Below are 21,572 nucleotides of genomic sequence, written 5' to 3'. Positions count from 1 at the left end.
ACCAAGTTTCGCTCTTGTTGTCTGGGGCTGGAGTGCAATGGCTCACTCAACTTCCACCTGCCGGGTTCAAGCGATTCTCCTGCCTCAGCGTGTGAGCTGCACAGTCACGTGGGGGTGAAGGTTGTTGCCAGAAGCTCAGGGGATGCTCCAGACAGAGTGGACTGGGATGTCGGGTCACTGCTGCTCCATGACACCGGGACAAGAGGAAGCAGGAGTTTAGTCTGACATACTGCCCTTCCAGATAGAAGGCAAGAGACAGAAAGAGGGGCTGACGTTACCCTTGAATAACCACAGCAGTGGCACCCACAAAGGTGCAGTCCCCACAGCCTCATAACTGCTTGTAGGTGCCACCACTTAAGGCCGTTACAACAGCAATTAACACTGAACATGAGCTTTGGAGCAGACAATCACTCAAACCAAACAGGGGGGAATGGAGGAAAGGAGCTTCAGTGGCAAGATCCCCTGGGCTCCTGTGCTGGCCCCTCCTCCCCCTGCACCACCCCTGCACTCCTCTTACTCCCCCTCTCAGATCATCCCCTGTCCCCTGCTCCTCTCCCAGGTGTATTCTGAGCCTGAGCACCACGCAGAAATGTACTTCCTCTCTTGGTTCTGTGGCAACCAGCTGCCTGCTTACAAGCGCTTCCAGATCACCTGGTTTGTATCCTGGACCCCCTGCCCGGACTGTGTGGCGAAGGTGGCTGAATTCCTGACTGAGCACCCCAATGTCACCCTGACCATCTCCGCCGCCCGCCTCTACTACTACCGGGGTAGAGATTGGCGGAGGGCGCTCTGCAGGCTGCGTCAGGCAGGGGCCCGAGTGAAGATCATGGACTATGAAGGTGAGAGGAGGAGGGGTCCGGGGAGCATGAGCGAGAGGAACAGCGTGAGAGATGGATGGATCTGCAATGCCATGGCTTGGGGTGTCCCAGGGCAGCCTGCAGGGGCAGGGCGGCACTGACCGCAACTGACAGCCAGGAGACAAGGCCTGGGAGGGCAGGACCAGGGTCAGGGGAGAGCCTGACTACTTCCTGCCTCTTCGTCTCAGAATTTGCATACTGCTGGGAAAACTGTGCGTACAATGAAGGTCAGCCATTCATGCCTTGGTACAAATTTGATGACAATTATGCATTCCTGCACCGCAAGCTAAAGGAGATTCTCAGGTGAAGGTCTCCCTCTGGCCTCATGGTCTCTCTCCTCTCACCTCCTGCTCATCCTCCTGAGGCCTCCCTTGGCCAGGCCCTCCTGCCCTCTCTCCTGACCCACTGCCTGCCCTCATGGTCACACCGCCTTCCCTTAACTCCTGGTGCTCCCTCCACACTGCCTCCTCCCTGCTTTCCTGGGCCCTTCCTGTGAATGAGAGGCCCCTTCTGCCTCCAAGGCACCAGGTCTTGGACTAGAGGAACAAACAGCAAGACAGGGTGGCCTGAGACACCAGCCGCTCCCCTTCTGTGACATGGGGACAAGAGGAGGCAAGAACTCAGCCTGTCAGGGAAAAACTCTGGGCAGGAGATGTGGAAGGAAGGAGCTCAGTGTGGCGGCATGTGTGGCATCCTGGGGGGACATCTGAGGGCCACCCCCACCCGCTATTCCTCCCTCCAATGGTGGCCTCTGAGTGTGAAGGCATGGGGGGAGGCAGACACCTGCCCCTCACTCTCCCTCCCTACCACATAGCTACTGGGTGGGGGCGTCCCTGGGATGATTCCTGAGGCAGGATCCAGGGGTTCCTCCGGCGGTCCTCCCACCCAGGTGAGGGGTCCCTCCGGCGGGCCTCCCATCCAGGTGAGAAAGCAGCCTGGAGTGAGGCCTGCACTCAGATGGGCCTGGGAGGTCACTCACAGCGCAGGTGTCTCCTGGAACAAGGGCCCTGGAAGATAGAAATAGAACCCAAGCCCAGGACTAACATCAGGGCCAGGACAAGCCCGCCAAGGAGGCTGCACATGAAGCCCCAGATCAGGGACCACTGTCCACTCTGCCCGCGAGGCCTCTGCTGCCCCTTCCTGCCTGGTGGCCCTGCTGGGCCTCAGCCCTGGCCTCCCCCTGCCCCAGTCCCAGCCCTAGGCTCTCTCCCCTCCGCTTCCCCTGCCCCCGCTACTCCCAGCCAGGCTCTTTGCCCTGCTATGTTGTCGCCCCACTGCTGCTTCTGAATGGGCCGCCTCCCCCACCTGCCCCAGCCCAAGCCCCCTGCTGAGACTCTCCCCTGAAAGCCATGGCCAGGCTAGTGCTCCCCGCCTTAGGAGGGTGCTCCCTCTGTGTGCTTCTCACCATTCTTGAACTCTGGAACTGGGAGAATTGGACCAAAGGATAATTGGAGCAATGTGGAATTGTGTTCTTGGTGCTTTGATGGAATTTCTGTAAGATTTACTTTGTTTTAATACAAAGTCTTAGGAGAGGGTGCAGGGGAGGGAATGGTCTCCGTATCAGAAAATAAGTCATTTCTTCCAAAGATGCCTCCAGTGTGAGCAGAGGAGGATGCACATGACCCCAGACACAGGCTCCTCCTCCGTGAGCACCATTCGCCTTTTAGAATGACACCTGTAACCTGGAATGTAGGAAAAAATATGATGATCAGGAGAAATGCTCTTATTTTAGGCTGGGCATGGTGGCTCATGCCTGTAATCCTAGCACTTTGGGAGGCTGAGGTGGGTGCATCACTTGAGGTCAGGAGTTCAAGACCTGCCTGACCAGCATGGTGAAACCTCGTCTGTACTGAAAATACAAAAAATTAGCCAGGAGTGGTGGTGGGTGCCTGTAATCCCAGCTACTTTGGAGGCTGAGACAGGAGAATTGGTTGAACCTGGGAGGCGCAGGTTGCAGTGAGCCAAAATCGTGCCATTGCACTCCAGGCTGGGCGACACAGTAAGACTCTGTCTTAGAAAAATAAAATGAAGAGTAGCCTTGGCCTGGAAATTCGGTGTGATCCCAATGTAAAAATAATCATCATCATTATTGGACAGGTGAAATGTGAGGAAGTAATTGAGCTGAAATGTTCAAGCAATTATTTTAAGGTGAAGAGTTTTATTGTCTGTTGCATTTTCCTAATGGGTTGGGAGATGTGTGGCAGAAAAACGGTGAGGTTAAGGGTGTCCCATTGGTAGAAGAGAGCTGGGGTTCTAGCTGGGAGAGGTCACCCCAGCCCTACTGCCCCTGCCAGCCTCCCCTCCTCTTTCTCTGTCCCAGTCTTCCTGCCTGGGAAAGCAGCAGATATTCTCAGGGCTGTGGAGGGATGGGGGAGGCCCAGAGCCCAGGGCCCAAATACCAGGGAGTGGTATTCAGTGGGCATCAGCCCCCAGGACTCTGGTGGGGGTCTCTGCATTGGCGGGTTTCTCCCTTGTGCCCTCAGAAACCCGATGAAGGCAATGTATCCACACATATTCTACCTCCACTTTAAAAACCTACTGAAAGCCACAGATCAGAACAAAACCTGGCTGTGCTTCACAGTGGAAGGTATAAAGCACCACCCAACTGTCTGCTGGAAGAGGGACGTCTTCCGAAACCAGGTAGTACCAAAGTCCTAGTTATACCCCAAATAGGAGCTAAGCAGCTGGGAATGCAGAAAACACAACAATGAGTGACGTGCCCGGCGTGGGCTCTCCTGTGTGTACTTTCCTGCCATATGTCTTTTTTTTTTTTTTTTTTTTTTTGGAGACAGTCTTGCTTAGTCACCTAGGCTAGAGTGCAGTGGTGCGATCTTGGCTCACTGAAACCTCTGCCTCCTGGGTTCAAGCGATTCTCCTGCCTCAGTCTCCTCAGTAGCTGGGATTACAGGTGCCCACCACCATGCCCAGCTAATTTTTTTTGTATTTTTAGTAGAAATGGGATTTCATCATGTTGGCCAGGCTGGTTTCAAACTCCCGTCCTCACGGGATCCGCCCCCCTGGGCCTCCCAAAATACTAGGATTACAGGCATGAGCCACCGCGCCCAGCCTCCTCCCACATTAAGTCTGTGGCCCAGATCTTCCTCCCTGACTCTCCTGGGATCAGATGGTGGAGGGGGTTTGCCTCTTCCCAAAAGGCCTTGCTTAGAGCCCAGCACCCTCACTCTTGACTTTCTTTCCCAAAATCTTGTCATGGAGCTGTGCGTCCAGCAGTCCTCGGGAAACAGCAGCTGTGGAAAGCGGGGGCTGTGGTATCCAGCACTGTGTCTGGGCCAGTCACTGCTGGGCTGGTGGGGCCGCCCCGCCACTGCCCTGATTCCTCGATGTCAAGGACACATCATCACAGGATGGTGAACCCTCGCTCCTCACCCTGCCACTCCCACAGGGGCCATTGACCTCCCACCCACCCTGTCGTATCCCACCCACCCCTGCAGCCCCTCTGCCCAGGCAGGAGACTTTTCAGAGTGTGTTTGGGGAGTTCAGACTGTGTGCTGGGCAGGCCTGGCCTATAGCAGTGCTGGCCACAGAAACAGCCAGGACTCAGGACTGAAGCACAAGTGTTTCCAGTCCCCACATGCTAAAAAGGTGACAAGAACTTCTCTTCGAGCTTTTCTGATGAGCACTCACCTCCCACCCTCAAACCCCAGAGGCCTCTCTTTTCCTCCTCACCCTTTCTCTAGACCTGGCTTTCTGCTCTAGGTTCTCAGTTTTGGTCCCAGCGCTGGTCTCTCCTCTGATGGTGCCAATTCCAGGTCTTCCCCCTCCTGGGGCAGGTGCACGGGGAGCCTGAAAATCCCGGTGGATAATGGTGCTGTGCCCCAGCCAGTGAAGATGGTTGGAGAGGGGATCCTCCTCACTTGTCTTTAAATGAGCATCTGCTATTTCTTACAAATGTTCCGTGTCTCTGGACTTGGCCTAAGCCCTTTTATGTTCAGTGTGGTCTCATTCTCCCTAATATTAATGAAAGGGGGTTGCTTATAGGACTACTTTTCTTTGAGGAAGCCTTGTTCCCTTTTCTTGAGAACACAAAGTGAGTGAGTGGTAGAGCCCAGATTCATACCCAGGTCCACTCAAAATGATGGCGAACAAATATTTCTTTTCTTTCTTTCTTTCTTTCTTTCTTTCTTTCTTTCTTTCTTTCTTTCCTTTCTTTCTTTCTTCTTTCTTTCTTTCTTTCTTTCTCTTTCTTTTCTTTTCTTTTCCTTCCTTCCTTCCTTCCTTCCTTCCTTCCTTCCTTCCTTCCTTCCTTTCTTTCTTTCTTTCTTTTTCTTTTCTTTCTTTTCTTTCTTTCCCTTTCCTTTCCTCTCCTCTCCTCTCCTCTCCTCTCCTCTCCTCTCCTCTCTTCTCCTCTCCTCTCTCTCTTCTTTTGCTGCTACCTCCAAACACCGATTTTTCTAATTCTGGTTATGTCAGGATGCATAGAGAGGGGCTGGGAGAGGCCTTCAAGGTGGGGCTGGTGTTTCCAACCCAGGAGTCCTGAGCTGCCCCGTCTGGCCTGAGAAGCACGTTTGGGAGACCTCATGGCATCCTAAGGGATGTGGAAAATGCTATGAATTATATGAAAAGAGGTCCCTGGCAGGTTCTTCTCCCCAGTGATCCCCCTCAGGAGTGTACCTGCCCCGATGCTGGGTGTGGTAGGAGTTAACCCTGCAGGCAGGAGGAAGCCCCAGCGGGTCCATCTCCAGCAGGGGCTGTGGGTAAGCAGAGCCAGGACAGGGGTGCACGGTGAGGCCAGGGAATGAGACCCAGCTCTACCTCAGGAAGAGGAGCAGGGTCCTCCCCGGAGGGCCTGAACACACTGAGCTGACCCTGGGGAGGCCCTGAAAAGGCCTAAACAGGCCCCAGGACTGTGCTGACTTCCTGATAATTCCCCAGAAGGGGTCAGAGAGAGAAGATCAGTGGCCCCCACAAAATGAGTGGAAGCCCCTCCTCTGACAGGTGTCTCAGTATATGGGGAGCAGAGAAGGATTGGGGGGTGCAAGAGAGGAGCAAGGGATAGTCCCAGGAGGTGTCTTAGGTCTTTTGGTTTCCCCCACCTTTGTCCACAGACACCTGATGGATCCAGACATGTTCACTTTCAACTTTAACAATGACCTTTCGATCCTTGGACGGCACCAGACCTACTTGTGCTACGAGGTGGAGCACCTGGACAATGGCACCTGGGTCCCGATGGACCAGCACTGGGGATTTCTATGCAACCAGGTGACCAACACAGCCACCTGCATCCAGGCAGGGTCCTCCCAATCCAGGGACATGCATGGGCAGAAGGTTCTTTGTGGTACCTGTGGTGTCCTGCAGAGTGTCTGTCACCTGTGCTTCCTGCAGCTGCTGCTGCTTGGCCCTGGGGTTGAGGGGGGAAACTTTGGCTTCAGTGACTCTCCATGGCCAGTTGGGTTGAGTCAGTAATAGAGAAAATGCAATTTGATTTAATAATTAATGCAATATTTTAAAATGCAAATTTAATGCAAATAGACCACAATGAATGAAACTGAAGATTTTAATAAAGACTGACAGGAGAGTGCCGTCCCGTGTGTATCGGAGCTGGGCGAAATCAAACCTCATTGCTCCCGATCTGCTTGCATTTAATGGACAATAGTTTGCTTATCTTGGGATTTCTGCATAACATTTGATATTTTCAATACTGCAGAGAAAATCATGCATCCTAATAACTGGGGTTTGGGCGACCCCTCTAATTTTGTGCTGGAGGCCCCCGCCTCCCCAGCCCCACCTGGTCCTGGCCCTCCCTCCCTGTTCACCACACATCACCTCACACTCTGTTTCCTTTTCTAGGCTAAGAATCCTCTCCATGGCGTTGATGGCTGCCACGCAGAGCTGTGCTTCCTGGACCAGGTTCCTTCTTGGCAGTTGGACCCGGCCCAGATGCACAGGGTCACTTGGTTCATCTCCTGGAGCCCCTGCTTCAGCTGGGGCTGTGCCGAGCAAGTGCGTTCGTTCCTTCAGGAGAACACACACGTGAGACTGCGCATCTTCGCTGCCCGCATCTATGATTACGACCCCTTGTATCAGGAGGCACTGCGAACGCTGCGGGATGCTGGGGCCCAAGTCTTCATCATGACCTACGAGGGTAAGAGTGGAAGGTTTGGGTGGGGTAGGGTGGGTGGGGGCAGGAGAGGTCTCTGGGAAGAAAAGGAGAAAGGCCTTGGTCTGCTGCCTGCAGAGACGATGGCTGCACTCTGGGACCCGACTCTGGGGTCTATGGGAAGAGAGAGGCCAGGCCAGGAGGTGTGGCCCCAGGGAGGGAAGGGAGGGTGGCTGGAAGTGGAAGCAGAACTTGGGGTTTCCCGAAAGAATGAGAACTGGGCTGGCCCAGATTCCAGTGGGAAGGAAGTGCCTGATGAAGGAGCTCAGTCCCTAGGGGAGGAAGAGGGAAAGGAGGGACTGAAACCAGGATGTGGGAAGTCTGTCCTGAGAGTCACGGGCTCTTGGTGCCGACTGGTCCCCACAGCCAGAGCATGACTTATCTCCCCTGTCCCTTTTCAGAATTTGAGTACTGTTGGGACACCTTTGTGGACCGCCAGGGATGTCCCTTCCAGCCCTGGGATGGACTAGATGAGCACAGCCAAGCCCTGAGTGGGAGGCTTCGGGCCATTCTCCAGGTGACGGCTTCCTCCCCCTGCCTAGTGCCCCATCGGCCTCCCCCTCCTCCCCTCTCCCCTGGGCCTTGCCTTCCCCTCTGCTCAGAGCCTCCTCTGGGTTCCCTGCTCTCCCCAGGGCGCCCAGCTTCATCCCTCCCTTTCCTTCTCACAGCCTCCCTTTCTCTCCCACCTCCCCATCCCTCCCTCCTCTCCGGTCATTGTCATTGTCCCCAGGCCTCCTCCCTATGCCCTCTTTCCACTCTCTCACCTCCTGCTCCATTCAACCCCACTGCTCTTCCAGAATCAGGGAAACTGAAGGATGGGCCTCAGTCTCTAAGGAAGGCAGAGACTTGGGTTGAGCCTCAGAATAAAAGATCCTCTTCCAAGAAATGCCAACAGGCCGTTCACCACCGTCTCCAGCCACTCACAGACACCAGCAAAGCAAGGCGCTCCTGACAAATAGATTTTTTAAAAATCAGAGTGAATTAATTTTAATTGAAAATTTCTCTTATGTTCTAAGTATATAATAGTAAGATTGTGCTCAATGTTCTCAGAATAGTTTTCAATTTATTAATGAAATGATTAACTGGCTTCGTATCTAGACTAATAAAACATTAAGAATCTTCCATTATTGCTTTGGCTCAGCAATTGTATCATGAATTGCAAGTGTTTACATAAACACTAACACATACAAAAAATTAGCCGGGCGATCGCTTCTCGGCCTTTTGGCTAAGATCAAGTGTAAAAAATTAGCCGGGCGAGGTGGCGGGCGCCTGTAGTCCCAGCTACTCAGGAGGCTGAGGCAGGAGAATGGTGTGAACCCGGGAAGCGGAGCTTGCAGTGAGCCGAGATCGTGCCACTGCACACCAGCCTGGGCAACAGAGCAAGACTGTATCTCAAAAAAAAGAAAGAAAAAGAAAAACAAAACAAAAACAAAAACAACAAAAAACGTTAGCAAATGTGTAGATGTCTTTCCTGGTATACTGGACCTGTAGCAGGGCAAAGGTCACACGACATCCCTTTGGAGCCAGAAAACTCTGTTAAACCTCACAGGAGAGGAACCTAAATGCAGACCCCACCCTCACTCACAGAGCCCCGGGAGCTGATTGGAAGGGACAGGCCGCAGTAAGAGGACAGCCAGCAGCCAGTCTCCCTGTTGGAAAGGAGCCACACAGGTGCAGGCAGGGGCCCTCCGAAGCAGCCCTGTGTCCATCCCTTCCTGATTCCAACCCCCTAGAGAGGGAGCCCAGGGGAGGCCATGGCTGAGACCCAGGACAGGGCCAGTCAGCGGAAGCAGCCCAGGAAGGGGGCAGGTGTCCAGGCTGGGCCCAGAGAGAGGGCTGGGGAGAGGAGCAGCCCAGGAGGCAGAGCCCAGCCACAGAGGGGAGGGGAGCTGAGCCCTGGAGACAGGAGGCTCCAGAGGCAGAGATGGAGCCCAGGGCTAGGGTGTCAGGTGTCAGGGCTGTGGCTTCAGTTTGGGGTCTGTCCTGGGCCTTCTGCGCTGGTTCCCAACTCTGGGATGTGTGACTTATGTGCCTGATTACAGCAGGCGGCTCCTACCTCACGATTTCTGGAAAGTCTGCAGAAGCCGCGTAAAAGACCAAGAACTGGCCTCACACATAGCTGCTCCTGGACAGAAACGACTCACTGCTTCCCTGGCCTAGACACACACAACACACAAACACACACACAACACATACACAACACACACACACAACACACAAACACACACACACACAACACACACAACACACACATACACACACACAACACATACACACACAACGCATACACACAACACACAAACATGCACAAGACACACACACAAGCATGCACAAGACACACACACAACACACAAACACGCACAACACACACAACACACACACAAACACACACACAACACACACACGCACAACACACACAACACACACACAAACACACACACAACACACAAACATGCCCAAGACACACAACACACAAACATGCACAACACACATACAACACATACAACACACACAACACACAAACATGCACAAGACACACAACACATGCACACACAACACACAAGCACGCACAAGACACACATACACACAACACATGCACACACAACACACGCACCCACACACAGTGACAGAGACTTGACGAAAAGAAACCTCCTCCAGGTGCCCCAGAGCACTCCGGGGCACACCCCAGCCCTGCCCTGAGCTGAGGACTTCGGCGTTTCCCACAGAGGGGCGGGTGCAGGAGGGACCGGGTTGTCCAAGCTGCCCTTTGCTTGTGTCTCTGGGTTTGACAACAGCCCGAACTCCACTTGTTGGAAGCGAGTGATGAAAATCGTGCAGTCATTCTGGGAAAGGAGCCAGTGTAGGGGAGGCCAGAGGGGTTCAGCTGGTGAAAGAGCTCCACAGTTAGTCATGTCACAGGGCAGGTCCCAGGAGACCCGACCCCGGCCCCCGAACCCCACCTTCCAAGGGCCCAGACCCCCTGTCTCCCGGGGCCTCAACTCACAGTGTTGCCCATGACCTGGGAGCCCTGTGAGTCCTGGTGAGGTGACTGGACACAGCCCCATGACACTGCTGGGACCTGGGCTGGGAACGGAGAGCCTGTGGTCCCTCTGGGGTGTAGGGAGACGGGGCCCCACAGTGGTGGCCGAGCCAGGACCTCGTACACAGCAGCATGGACTCCAGACCCAAGCGGGACCTCCATTCCGGTCCCAGGGTGACCCGGGCTGCACAGCCCAGCACCTGCCCAGGGTCCCTCTGCCCTGCTCTGTCCCTCAATATTCTGGACCCCTGCTGGGTACCTGCCTTGTCCCCCCTTACATGGGACTAAGGTGAATCTCGGGCAAAGCCTGCACCTGTGAAGGAGGCCGTTCTCCCTGCTCCCATCCCTGCCGCCCACATGCGGAACCAGCTCCTTCCTGTCCCGGGGACCTTTCCTGGCTCCGGTGGAAACTCCAGCGGGATGTGGGGTCTCTCATTTTCCCTCAGTGTCGCAGAGGCCGAAATGGGGAGGTGCTGTCGCTCCCCAGGAAAGGGCACAATCTCTTTCCTTCCCTCCAGCTGGCCCAGGGACGGTGCACACTCTTATCCCAGTCACTCTAAGGACTGCAGCACTGATATGAGCCCAGAGTCACCCCAGGGAGTCCTGCCCTCCGTCCTTACAAATTCTGCCCTGACCTGACCTCAAGAGGACCAGGAAGGGGCCAGTTCCCACTGGTTTTTTGCTGCCCTGAGAGAGTCAGGCTCCAGTGCCCAGAGGAAAGTGGGTGTGCAGGGTGGCGGCACTGGCGGGGGGCACAGCAGTCCCAGGGGAGTCCGCCCTGCTGTTTGAGGTTGTGGCTCTTATGGAAGATCCTGGGTCCAGGGACTGGAGTAAAATCATTCCCACTCACATCTAACCTACCCTGGGCTGGTTCATGGGAGTCAGAAGCCCAGACAGTGGCTCCCCTGTCTACCGTTGGCCAGGGAGGGTCCCGGCCTCCCTCTGTGCTTGTGGGGGGCCCCACCCACCCTCTCTTCTCTCCTCTCTGGAGGCACTGCCCTGCTCTCTGGCTTGTACAATTTGCTACTGAGAATTTAACTCCAGACAGTATTTTGCCCCAGTGTGCTGTAAACACTTGAGTCTGAGTTTGTCATCAGATGAAATGGTTTACAGATGTAAAACTCTTTGTGTAGTCTAACATTTCTGGTTTGTAAACCCATCCATGTTGGTCTCCCAGCACACCCTGCTGCAGCCCTCGGTAACACCAGAATAGAGCCTGGACCCAAGCTCTGGGGCAGACAGAAACTTTTACCAAAGCCTGCTGTCACCACCCAGCCTGCTTTTCCTTAACAGACCCCTCGTCAACTGTAAGCAGGTAAGAAAATGTGACTTCTCAAGTGTGCTGTTCAGGTCACACCCTCTAGAGGGCGAGCATGCAGCAGAGACGTGCGGCATAAACCTTTGTCCCTTTCCTCAGCAGAGTCCGGTGACAGTCCGGTCGCAGGACCCCAGGCCACATTGGAGGAGACCCTGCAGCTCCGCTTGGACACCCAGCAGTCTGTGACCTGCAGAACCTGGGCCAGGTGCTGGGAAGCACAGGGATGGGGCTGGCCTGCACCTGCCCTTGCTTGTCTTATTTTTTGTTTTTTGTCTTTTTTGAGACAGAGTCTTGCTTTGTCACTCAGGCTGGAGTGCAGTGGCACCATCTCGGCTCACTGCCACCTCTGCCTCCTGGGTTCAAGCGATTCTCCTGTGTCAGCCTCCTGAGTAGCTGGGATTACAGGTGCGTGCCACCACACCCAGCTAATATTTTATATTTTGGTAGAGACTGGGTTTCACCTTGTTGGCCAGGCTGGTCTCAAACTCCTGACTTCAAGTGATCTGCCCACCTCGGCCTCCCAAAGTGCTGGGATTACAAGCATGAGCCACCACGCCCGGCCTGCCCGTCCTTTTGGGTTTTGGCTTTGCCACCCAGAGTAGCATCACCCGGATGACCTGCCCTAAGGCTGCAGGGATGTACGGGAGTCCGTCCCAGTCCAGGAAACCAAGGCTAATATCAGATGGACTTTCATGGCTTCTGGGCAGAACCCAGATCTGCACCTCCCATGTCCTGGAACCAGGGAAGGGTGGGGCTGGCTTCCCCAGTTCTGCCTTCTGGACGGGTGCTCCATTGACAGAGACCCTGAAGAGCATCATGCCAGGTGAGGCCTCAAATGGTAAAGATAAGAGAAACCAAACTTGAGGAGAAGAAATACAGAGGCCAGGCCAAGGCCGTACACACTGTGGTCACTTTTCTACTCTGACCCCTCCTCTGGGGCTCCTGTGACTGTGAGCGTCCTCCTCCCAGCTGAATGGAACCTCCTCTCCCTGGGCCTTCTGTCCTGGCCCTGTCCTCCCTCCGACTGGGTCCCGGGTCTCAATGTTGGTCACTTATGACACCAAATTGGATTCTTCAGCTGGACACCCCAGTCTCCTGGGCTGGACTCTGCAGTCACCCTTGGTGCTCCCAGCCCTTCCTCCCCTGTTCCTAAGCCTTGCTGTTTCTGCCTTTGGGAGGACACGCAGGCTGTCAGCCCATGTTTGTCCGGTGCTACGGTCCTTGAGTGAGCATAGCCCCAAAATGGGAGCTGGCACTGGGTGTTATGACTCCCCTGGCTGTAAACTTTAACAACTCAAACAGAAGCAGAAATAAGCAACATCTACTGAGTGCTGACCACCCACTAGGCTCCGTTCCTTATGCCTGAAGGGGAGTGGCTCACTGAACCCTTGCGCCCAGCAGTACAGTGAGGAGCCATCATTTTCACCTTCTCTGTTCAGATGAGGAAACTGACTATTGCAGTTAGAGGTTGCAAAGCAGAGCTGGGGTTGATCCAGCCAGGTAGGTCTCTATCCAGGTGTTCAAACCTGGCTGAGACAATTGAAACAAGTCTTGAAATCAGTTACAAAGATTCTTTCTTTCTTTTTTGTATTTTACCATTTACCTAACTTTACATGCAACTTCCTTAGTTCAGATACAATGTTTCATTAAAAAAAAAAAAAAAAAATCTGGGCTGGGCAGGGTGGCTCACGCCTGTAATCCCAGCTCTTTGGGAGGCTGAGGCGGGCAGATCGCTTGAGGTCAGGAGTTTGAGACCAGCCTGGTCAACATAGTGAAACCCCGTCTCTACTGAAAATACAAAAATTGGCTGGGCATGGTGGCACATGCCTATAATCCCAGCTACTCNTCTCTTATGTTCTAAGTATATAATAGTAAGATTGTGCTCAATGTTCTCAGAATAGTTTTCAATTTATTAATGAAATGATTAACTGGCTTCGTATCTAGACTAATAAAACATTAAGAATCTTCCATTATTGCTTTGGCTCAGCAATTGTATCATGAATTGCAAGTGTTTACATAAACACTAACACATACAAAAAATTAGCCGGGCGATCGCTTCTCGGCCTTTTGGCTAAGATCAAGTGTAAAAAATTAGCCGGGCGAGGTGGCGGGCGCCTGTAGTCCCAGCTACTCAGGAGGCTGAGGCAGGAGAATGGTGTGAACCCGGGAAGCGGAGCTTGCAGTGAGCCGAGATCGTGCCACTGCACACCAGCCTGGGCAACAGAGCAAGACTGTATCTCAAAAAAAAGAAAGAAAAGAAAACAAAACAAAACAAAACAACAAAAAACGTTAGCAAATGTGTAGATGTCTTTCCTGGTGTACTGGACCTGTAGCAGGGCAAAGGTCACACGACATCCCTTTGGAGCCAGAAAACTCTGTTAAACCTCACAGGAGAGGAACCTAAATGCAGACCCCACCCTCACTCACAGAGCCCCGGGAGCTGATTGGAAGGGACAGGCCGCAGTAAGAGGACAGCCAGCAGCCAGTCTCCCTGTTGGAAAGGAGCCACACAGGTGCAGGCAGGGGCCCTCCGAAGCAGCCCTGTGTCCATCCCTTCCTGATTCCAACCCCCTAGAGAGGGAGCCCAGGGGAGGCCATGGCTGAGACCCAGGACAGGGCCAGTCAGCGGAAGCAGCCCAGGAAGGGGGCAGGTGTCCAGGCTGGGCCCAGAGAGAGGGCTGGGGAGAGGAGCAGCCCAGGAGGCAGAGCCCAGCCACAGAGGGGAGGGGAGCTGAGCCCTGGAGACAGGAGGCTCCAGAGGCAGAGATGGAGCCCAGGGCTAGGGTGTCAGGTGTCAGGGCTGTGGCTTCAGTTTGGGGTCTGTCCTGGGCCTTCTGCGCTGGTTCCCAACTCTGGGATGTGTGACTTATGTGCCTGATTACAGCAGGCGGCTCCTACCTCACGATTTCTGGAAAGTCTGCAGAAGCCGCGTAAAAGACCAAGAACTGGCCTCACACATAGCTGCTCCTGGACAGAAACGACTCACTGCTTCCCTGGCCTAGACACACACAACACACAAACACACACACAACACATACACAACACACACACACAACACACAAACACACACACACACAACACACACAACACACACATACACACACACAACACATACACACACAACGCATACACACAACACACAAACATGCACAAGACACACACACAAGCATGCACAAGACACACACACAACACACAAACACGCACAACACACACAACACACACACAAACACACACACAACACACACACGCACAACACACACAACACACACACAAACACACACACAACACACAAACATGCCCAAGACACACAACACACAAACATGCACAACACACATACAACACATACAACACACACAACACACAAACATGCACAAGACACACAACACATGCACACACAACACACAAGCACGCACAAGACACACATACACACAACACATGCACACACAACACACGCACCCACACACAGTGACAGAGACTTGACGAAAAGAAACCTCCTCCAGGTGCCCCAGAGCACTCCGGGGCACACCCCAGCCCTGCCCTGAGCTGAGGACTTCGGCGTTTCCCACAGAGGGGCGGGTGCAGGAGGGACCGGGTTGTCCAAGCTGCCCTTTGCTTGTGTCTCTGGGTTTGACAACAGCCCGAACTCCACTTGTTGGAAGCGAGTGATGAAAATCGTGCAGTCATTCTGGGAAAGGAGCCAGTGTAGGGGAGGCCAGAGGGGTTCAGCTGGTGAAAGAGCTCCACAGTTAGTCATGTCACAGGGCAGGTCCCAGGAGACCCGACCCCGGCCCCCGAACCCCACCTTCCAAGGGCCCAGACCCCCTGTCTCCCGGGGCCTCAACTCACAGTGTTGCCCATGACCTGGGAGCCCTGTGAGTCCTGGTGAGGTGACTGGACACAGCCCCATGACACTGCTGGGACCTGGGCTGGGAACGGAGAGCCTGTGGTCCCTCTGGGGTGTAGGGAGACGGGGCCCCACAGTGGTGGCCGAGCCAGGACCTCGTACACAGCAGCATGGACTCCAGACCCAAGCGGGACCTCCATTCCGGTCCCAGGGTGACCCGGGCTGCACAGCCCAGCACCTGCCCAGGGTCCCTCTGCCCTGCTCTGTCCCTCAATATTCTGGACCCCTGCTGGGTACCTGCCTTGTCCCCCCTTACATGGGACTAAGGTGAATCTCGGGCAAAGCCTGCACCTGTGAAGGAGGCCGTTCTCCCTGCTCCCATCCCTGCCGCCCACATGCGGAACCAGCTCCTTCCTGTCCCGGGGACCTTTCCTGGCTCCGGTGGAAACTCCAGCGGGATGTGGGGTCTCTCATTTTCCCTCAGTGTCGCAGAGGCCGAAATGGGGAGGTGCTGTCGCTCCCCAGGAAAGGGCACAATCTCTTTCCTTCCCTCCAGCTGGCCCAGGGACGGTGCACACTCTTATCCCAGTCACTCTAAGGACTGCAGCACTGATATGAGCCCAGAGTCACCCCCAGGGAGTCCTGCCCTCCGTCCTTACAAATTCTGCCCTGACCTGACCTCAAGAGGACCAGGAAGGGGCCAGTTCCCACTGGTTTTTTGCTGCCCTGAGAGAGTCAGGCTCCAGTGCCCAGAGGAAAGTGGGTGTGCAGGGTGGCGGCACTGGCGGGGGGCACAGCAGTCCCAGGGGAGTCCGCCCTGCTGTTTGAGGTTGTGGCTCTTATGGAAGATCCTGGGTCCAGGGACTGGAGTAAAATCATTCCCACTCACATCTAACCTACCCTGGGCTGGTTCATGGGAGTCAGAAGCCCAGACAGTGGCTCCCCCTGTCTACCGTTGGCCAGGGAGGGTCCCGGCCTCCCTCTGTGCTTGTGGGGGGCCCCACCCACCCTCTCTTCTCTCCTCTCTGGAGGCACTGCCCTGCTCTCTGGCTTGTACAATTTGCTACTGAGAATTTAACTCCAGACAGTATTTTTGCCCCAGTGTGCTGTAAACACTTGAGTCTGAGTTTGTCATCAGATGAAATGGTTTACAGATGTAAAACTCTTTGTGTAGTCTAACATTTCTGGTTTGTAAACCCATCCATGTTGGTCTCCCAGCACACCCTGCTGCAGCCCTCGGTAACACCAGAATAGAGCCTGGACCCAAGCTCTGGGGCAGACAGAAACTTTTTACCAAAGCCTGCTGTCACCACCCAGCCTGCTTTTCCTTAACAGACCCCCTCGTCAACTGTAAGCAGGTAAGAAAAATGTGACTTCTCAAGTGTGCTGTTCAGGTCACACCCTCTAGAGGGCGAGCATGCAGCAGAGACGTGCGGCATAAACCTTTGTCCCTTTCCTCAGCAGAGTCCGGTGACAGTCCGGTCGCAGGACCCCCAGGCCACATTGGAGGAGACCCTGCAGCTCCGCTTGGACACCCAGCAGTCTGTGACCTGCAGAACCTGGGCCAGGTGCTGGGAAGCACAGGGATGGGGCTGGCCTGCACCTGCCCTTGCTTGTCTTATTTTTTGTTTTTTGTCTTTTTTGAGACAGAGTCTTGCTTTGTCACTCAGGCTGGAGTGCAGTGGCACCATCTCGGCTCACTGCCACCTCTGCCTCCTGGGTTCAAGCGATTCTCCTGTGTCAGCCTCCTGAGTAGCTGGGATTACAGGTGCGTGCCACCACACCCAGCTAATATTTTATATTTTTGGTAGAGACTGGGTTTCACCTTGTTGGCCAGGCTGGTCTCAAACTCCTGACTTCAAGTGATCTGCCCACCTCGGCCTCCCAAAGTGCTGGGATTACAAGCATGAGCCACCACGCCCGGCCTGCCCGTCCTTTTTGGGTTTTGGCTTTGCCACCCAGAGTAGCATCACCCGGATGACCTGCCCTAAGGCTGCAGGGATGTACGGGAGTCCGTCCCAGTCCAGGAAACCAAGGCTAATATCAGATGGACTTTCATGGCTTCTGGGCAGAACCCAGATCTGCACCTCCCATGTCCTGGAACCAGGGAAGGGTGGGGCTGGCTTCCCCAGTTCTGCCTTCTGGACGGGTGCTCCATTGACAGAGACCCTGAAGAGCATCATGCCAGGTGAGGCCTCAAATGGTAAAGATAAGAGAAACCAAACTTGAGGAGAAGAAATACAGAGGCCAGGCCAAGGCCGTACACACTGTGGTCACTTTTCTACTCTGACCCCCTCCTCTGGGGGCTCCTGTGACTGTGAGCGTCCTCCTCCCAGCTGAATGGAACCTCCTCTCCCTGGGCCTTCTGTCCTGGCCCTGTCCTCCCTCCGACTGGGTCCCGGGTCTCAATGTTGGTCACTTATGACACCAAATTGGATTCTTCAGCTGGACACCCCCAGTCTCCTGGGCTGGACTCTGCAGTCACCCTTGGTGCTCCCAGCCCTTCCTCCCCTGTTCCTAAGCCTTGCTGTTTCTGCCTTTGGGAGGACACGCAGGCTGTCAGCCCATGTTTGTCCGGTGCTACGGTCCTTGAGTGAGCATAGCCCCAAAATGGGAGCTGGCACTGGGTGTTATGACTCCCCTGGCTGTAAACTTTAACAACTCAAACAGAAGCAGAAATAAGCAACATCTACTGAGTGCTGACCACCCACTAGGCTCCGTTCCTTATGCCTGAAGGGGAGTGGCTCACTGAACCCTTGCGCCCAGCAGTACAGTGAGGAGCCATCATTTTCACCTTCTCTGTTCAGATGAGGAAACTGACTATTGCAGTTAGAGGTTGCAAAGCAGAGCTGGGGTTGATCCAGCCAGGTAGGTCTCTATCCAGGTGTTCAAACCTGGCTGAGACAATTGAAACAAGTCTTGAAATCAGTTACAAAGATTCTTTCTTTCTTTTTTGTATTTTACCATTTACCTAACTTTACATGCAACTTCCTTAGTTCAGATACAATGTTTCATTAAAAAAAAAAAAAAAAAATCTGGGCTGGGCAGGGTGGCTCACGCCTGTAATCCCAGCTCTTTGGGAGGCTGAGGCGGGCAGATCGCTTGAGGTCAGGAGTTTGAGACCAGCCTGGTCAACATAGTGAAACCCCGTCTCTACTGAAAATACAAAAATTGGCTGGGCATGGTGGCACATGCCTATAATCCCAGCTACTCGAGAGGCTGAGGCAGCAGAATGTCTTGAACCCGGGAGGCGGAGCTTGCAGTGAGCCAAGATCGTGCCACTGCACTCCAGCCTGGGAGACAGAGCGAGACTCATCTGAAAAAAAAAAAAAAAGCTAATTAAATTTTAAATATAGAATTTTTGTTGTTTTGCTTTGTTTTCTTGAGATGGAGTCTTGCTCTGTTTCCCAGGCTGGAGTGTAATGGTGCAATCTTGGCTCACTGCAACCTCTACTTTCTGAGTTCTAGCGAGGAGGCAGAGGTTATCGTGAGCTGAGATCGCACCACTACACTCCAGCCTGGGTGATAGAGCAAGACTCAGTTTCCAGAAAAAAAAGAAAGAAAGAAAGAAAGAAACAAAGAAGGCATTAAATCTGAAGGCCTCAGAGCTGATGGCTTCCCAGAGCTGGGCAGGTCCACACTCCCTCAGCCTCAGGACCAAGTGTTTGAGTGACAAGGGGCCTCAGAAGCTACATGTGGGAGTCCTGAGACTTCCACTCTGTGCTGCTATACGCACTGTCCCATCTGTCCTGTATCTTTTCTTAAAGCCAAGGAAATGCATACTGGGTGAAGACTATCATGTCTCTTTTAATAGTGAATCCAAACCACAAGCCAATACTACTTGTCAAACAGAAAGATATTGCAACTATATCAATAGATTAAAGGAGAAAAGCCACATGACCATCTCAATGATAAAAAGTAGAAAGTATTTGCTATTAAAATAGCATCTTAGGGCCGGGCACTAATCCCAGAATTTTGCCTGTAATCCCAGCATTTTGGGAGGCTGAGGCAGGTGGATCACTTAAGGTCAGGAGTTCATGACCAGCCTGGCCAACATGGTGAAACTCCATCTCTATTAAAAATATAAAAGTTGGCCAGGTGTGAAGGTGAACACCTGTAATCCCAGCTACTCGGGAGGCTGTTGTTGATGGGCATTTGGCTTTGGGTGTGATGACCGTGGCAGAGTGGAGGAGGACGAGAGGGAAGTGAGGGGGTTGGGGGCCACTGGGACCTCATTGTGGGCTGTGAGGCTTAAATGAGTTTGTTCATATTCATATTATAGCTACATATATTATAAAGAGCACCTGGCCCATAGTGAGCTATTTAGAATATTGGTTGTTATCTATCACCAGAAATCTGTCCCTGTAAATGGAGCGTTAAAAATCATCTTGATGGTCGGGCACAGTGGATGATGCCAGTAATCCCAGCACTTTGGGAGGGGAGGCAGGTGAATCACCTAAGGTCAGGAGTTTGAGATCAGTCTGACTAACATGGTGAAACCCCATCTCTACTAAAAATATGGACATTAGCTGGGTGTGGTGGGGTGTGCCTGTAGTCCCAGCTACTCGGGAGGCTGAGGCAGGAGAACTGCTTGAACCCGGGAGGTGGAGGTTGCAGTGAACTGAGATTGCACCACTGCACTCCAGCCTGGGTGACAGAGTGAGACTCCGTCTCAAAAGAAAAAAAAAAAAAAGTATTCTTGCAGGCAAGGTGCAGTGGCTCACGCATGCTATCCCAGCACTTTAGGAGGCTGAGGTGGGTGGATTGCTTAAGCCTAAGAGTTGAAGACCAGCCTGGGCAACATAGTGAAACCTTATCTCTACAAAAAATACAAAAATTAGCTGGATGTGGAGGTGTGCACCTGTACTCCCAACTACTTGGGAGGCTGAGACAAGAGGATCACCTGAGCCTGGGGAGCTCAAGATTGCAGTGAGCTGTGATTGAGCCACTGTACTCCAGCCTGGGTGACAGGGCAAGACTGTATCTCAAAAAAAAAAAAAAAAATTTTAAAGTTGCATAAGACCCATACACGGAAAACTACAAAACTCTACTAAGAACTAAGAGAAAGTTTTTAAAAATACCTAAATCAATGGTGAGATATACCATGTTTTGGGATTGAAAAACTTAATATCAAGAGGTTAAATCGGCCGAGTGTGGTTGCTCATGCCTGTAATCTCAGCACTTTGGGAGGCTGAGGCAGACAGATCACTTGAGATCAAGAATTTGAGACCCTGGCCAACATGGTGAAACCCGGTCTCTACTGAAAATACAAAAAATTAGCCAGGCATGGTAGTGTGTGCCTGTAATCCTAACTACTCGGGAGGCTGAGGCAGAAGAATTGCTTAAACCCGGGAGGTGGAGGTTGCAGTGAGCCGAGACCAAGCCACTGCACTTCAGCTTGGGTGACAGAGCGAGACTCCATCTCAAAAAAAAAAAAGTTAAATCTACAGATTTGATGCAATCCTACTCAAATTCTCAGGGTTTGGGGGCAGCTCTTCTGCCCCCTTGTGGAAGCTCTGTAATGTGTGCACCAAGTCAGGATGCCCCTCCTTCCTGGTGGTCAGATTTCAGGGTGAGCCACGGAAAGACCACCCTGGCAAGTCTGCTGGGAGGAAGCAAGGCTGTAGCCCTTTTCTGGCATGCTCACGTCTCCTTGGTGTGAAGCAGCACCTGGGCCTGCAGCTGCCAGGAGTGGTCCTAGATGGTCCCTGAGTGTCTCTGATCCTGAGCCAAGTGTGTGTCTTTAGTTCTTTGAGGAAGGGCCCCGGTAGGACATGATTAAAGTCAGAGGCGAGAACGATGACATGGGTTCTGTCTCTCCTCGTGGGCTCCACAGCTCAGACCTGTGGGTTCTAGCCGGTTCTTGCTCTCCCACACCTAGTGTCCCTCATCCCTTTGTGACGGCCCCTTGCACCACCCCGCCGCAGACTTCAAGCTCCAGCATCAGAGGCAGCGAAGGTCAGATTCATATGTTTTAAATTCATAAACGAAATATATACATCTTAGTGGTTCTGTTTATTGGCTGAACCCCAACTAATACACCCCTAAAAAGCATTACTGTGGAAGGGTACAGTGGCTCATGTCTGTAATTCAAGCATTTTAAGAGGCAAAGTTAGAGCTGGGCACGGTGGCTCACACCTGTAATCCCAGCACTTTGGGAGGCAGGTGGATCACAAAGTCAGGAGATCGAGACCATCCTGGCTAACATGGTGAAACCCATCTTTTACTAAAAAAAAAAAAACAAAAATTAGCCGGGGGTGGTGGGGGGTGCCTGTAGTCCCAGCTACTCGGGAGGCTAAGGCAGGAGAATGGCGTGAACCTGGGAAGGGGAGCTTGCAGTGAGCCGAGATCACGCCACTGCACTCCAGCCTGGGCAACAGAGCGAGACTCCAACT

At 53.3% G+C, this 21,572-nt stretch overlaps 1 protein-coding gene across 2 annotated transcripts in view; it reads left to right on the top strand.

Annotated features, from left to right (window-relative positions):
- The window catches only part of LOC108521469 (DNA dC->dU-editing enzyme APOBEC-3B-like), a 41,744-nt gene that overhangs the window by 5,316 nt on the left and 14,856 nt on the right, over positions 1-21,572 (top strand). The window contains exons 4-9 of one of the 2 annotated variants that reach the window (XM_017861320.1): positions 695-839; positions 1,046-1,160; positions 5,924-6,077; positions 6,666-6,960; positions 7,377-7,492; positions 7,773-8,108. In XM_017861320.1, coding sequence (XP_017716809.1) covers positions 695-839; positions 1,046-1,160; positions 5,924-6,077; positions 6,666-6,960; positions 7,377-7,492; positions 7,773-7,787 — 840 coding nt within the window. In that variant the 3' untranslated portion in view covers positions 7,788-8,108. Of the gene's footprint in view, positions 1-559; positions 840-1,045; positions 1,161-5,923; positions 6,078-6,665; positions 6,961-7,376; positions 7,493-7,772; positions 8,109-21,572 lie in introns of those variants that run through there. The other variant, XM_017861322.1, reaches the window with a different exon arrangement.

The sequence above is a fragment of the Rhinopithecus bieti genome, unplaced genomic scaffold (genome assembly GCF_001698545.2).
Source record: "Rhinopithecus bieti isolate Rb0 unplaced genomic scaffold, ASM169854v2 scaffold_56975, whole genome shotgun sequence".
NCBI classification, from domain to species: Eukaryota; Metazoa; Chordata; class Mammalia; order Primates; family Cercopithecidae; genus Rhinopithecus; species Rhinopithecus bieti.
This window is presented reverse-complemented; position numbering and strand designations above follow the sequence as displayed.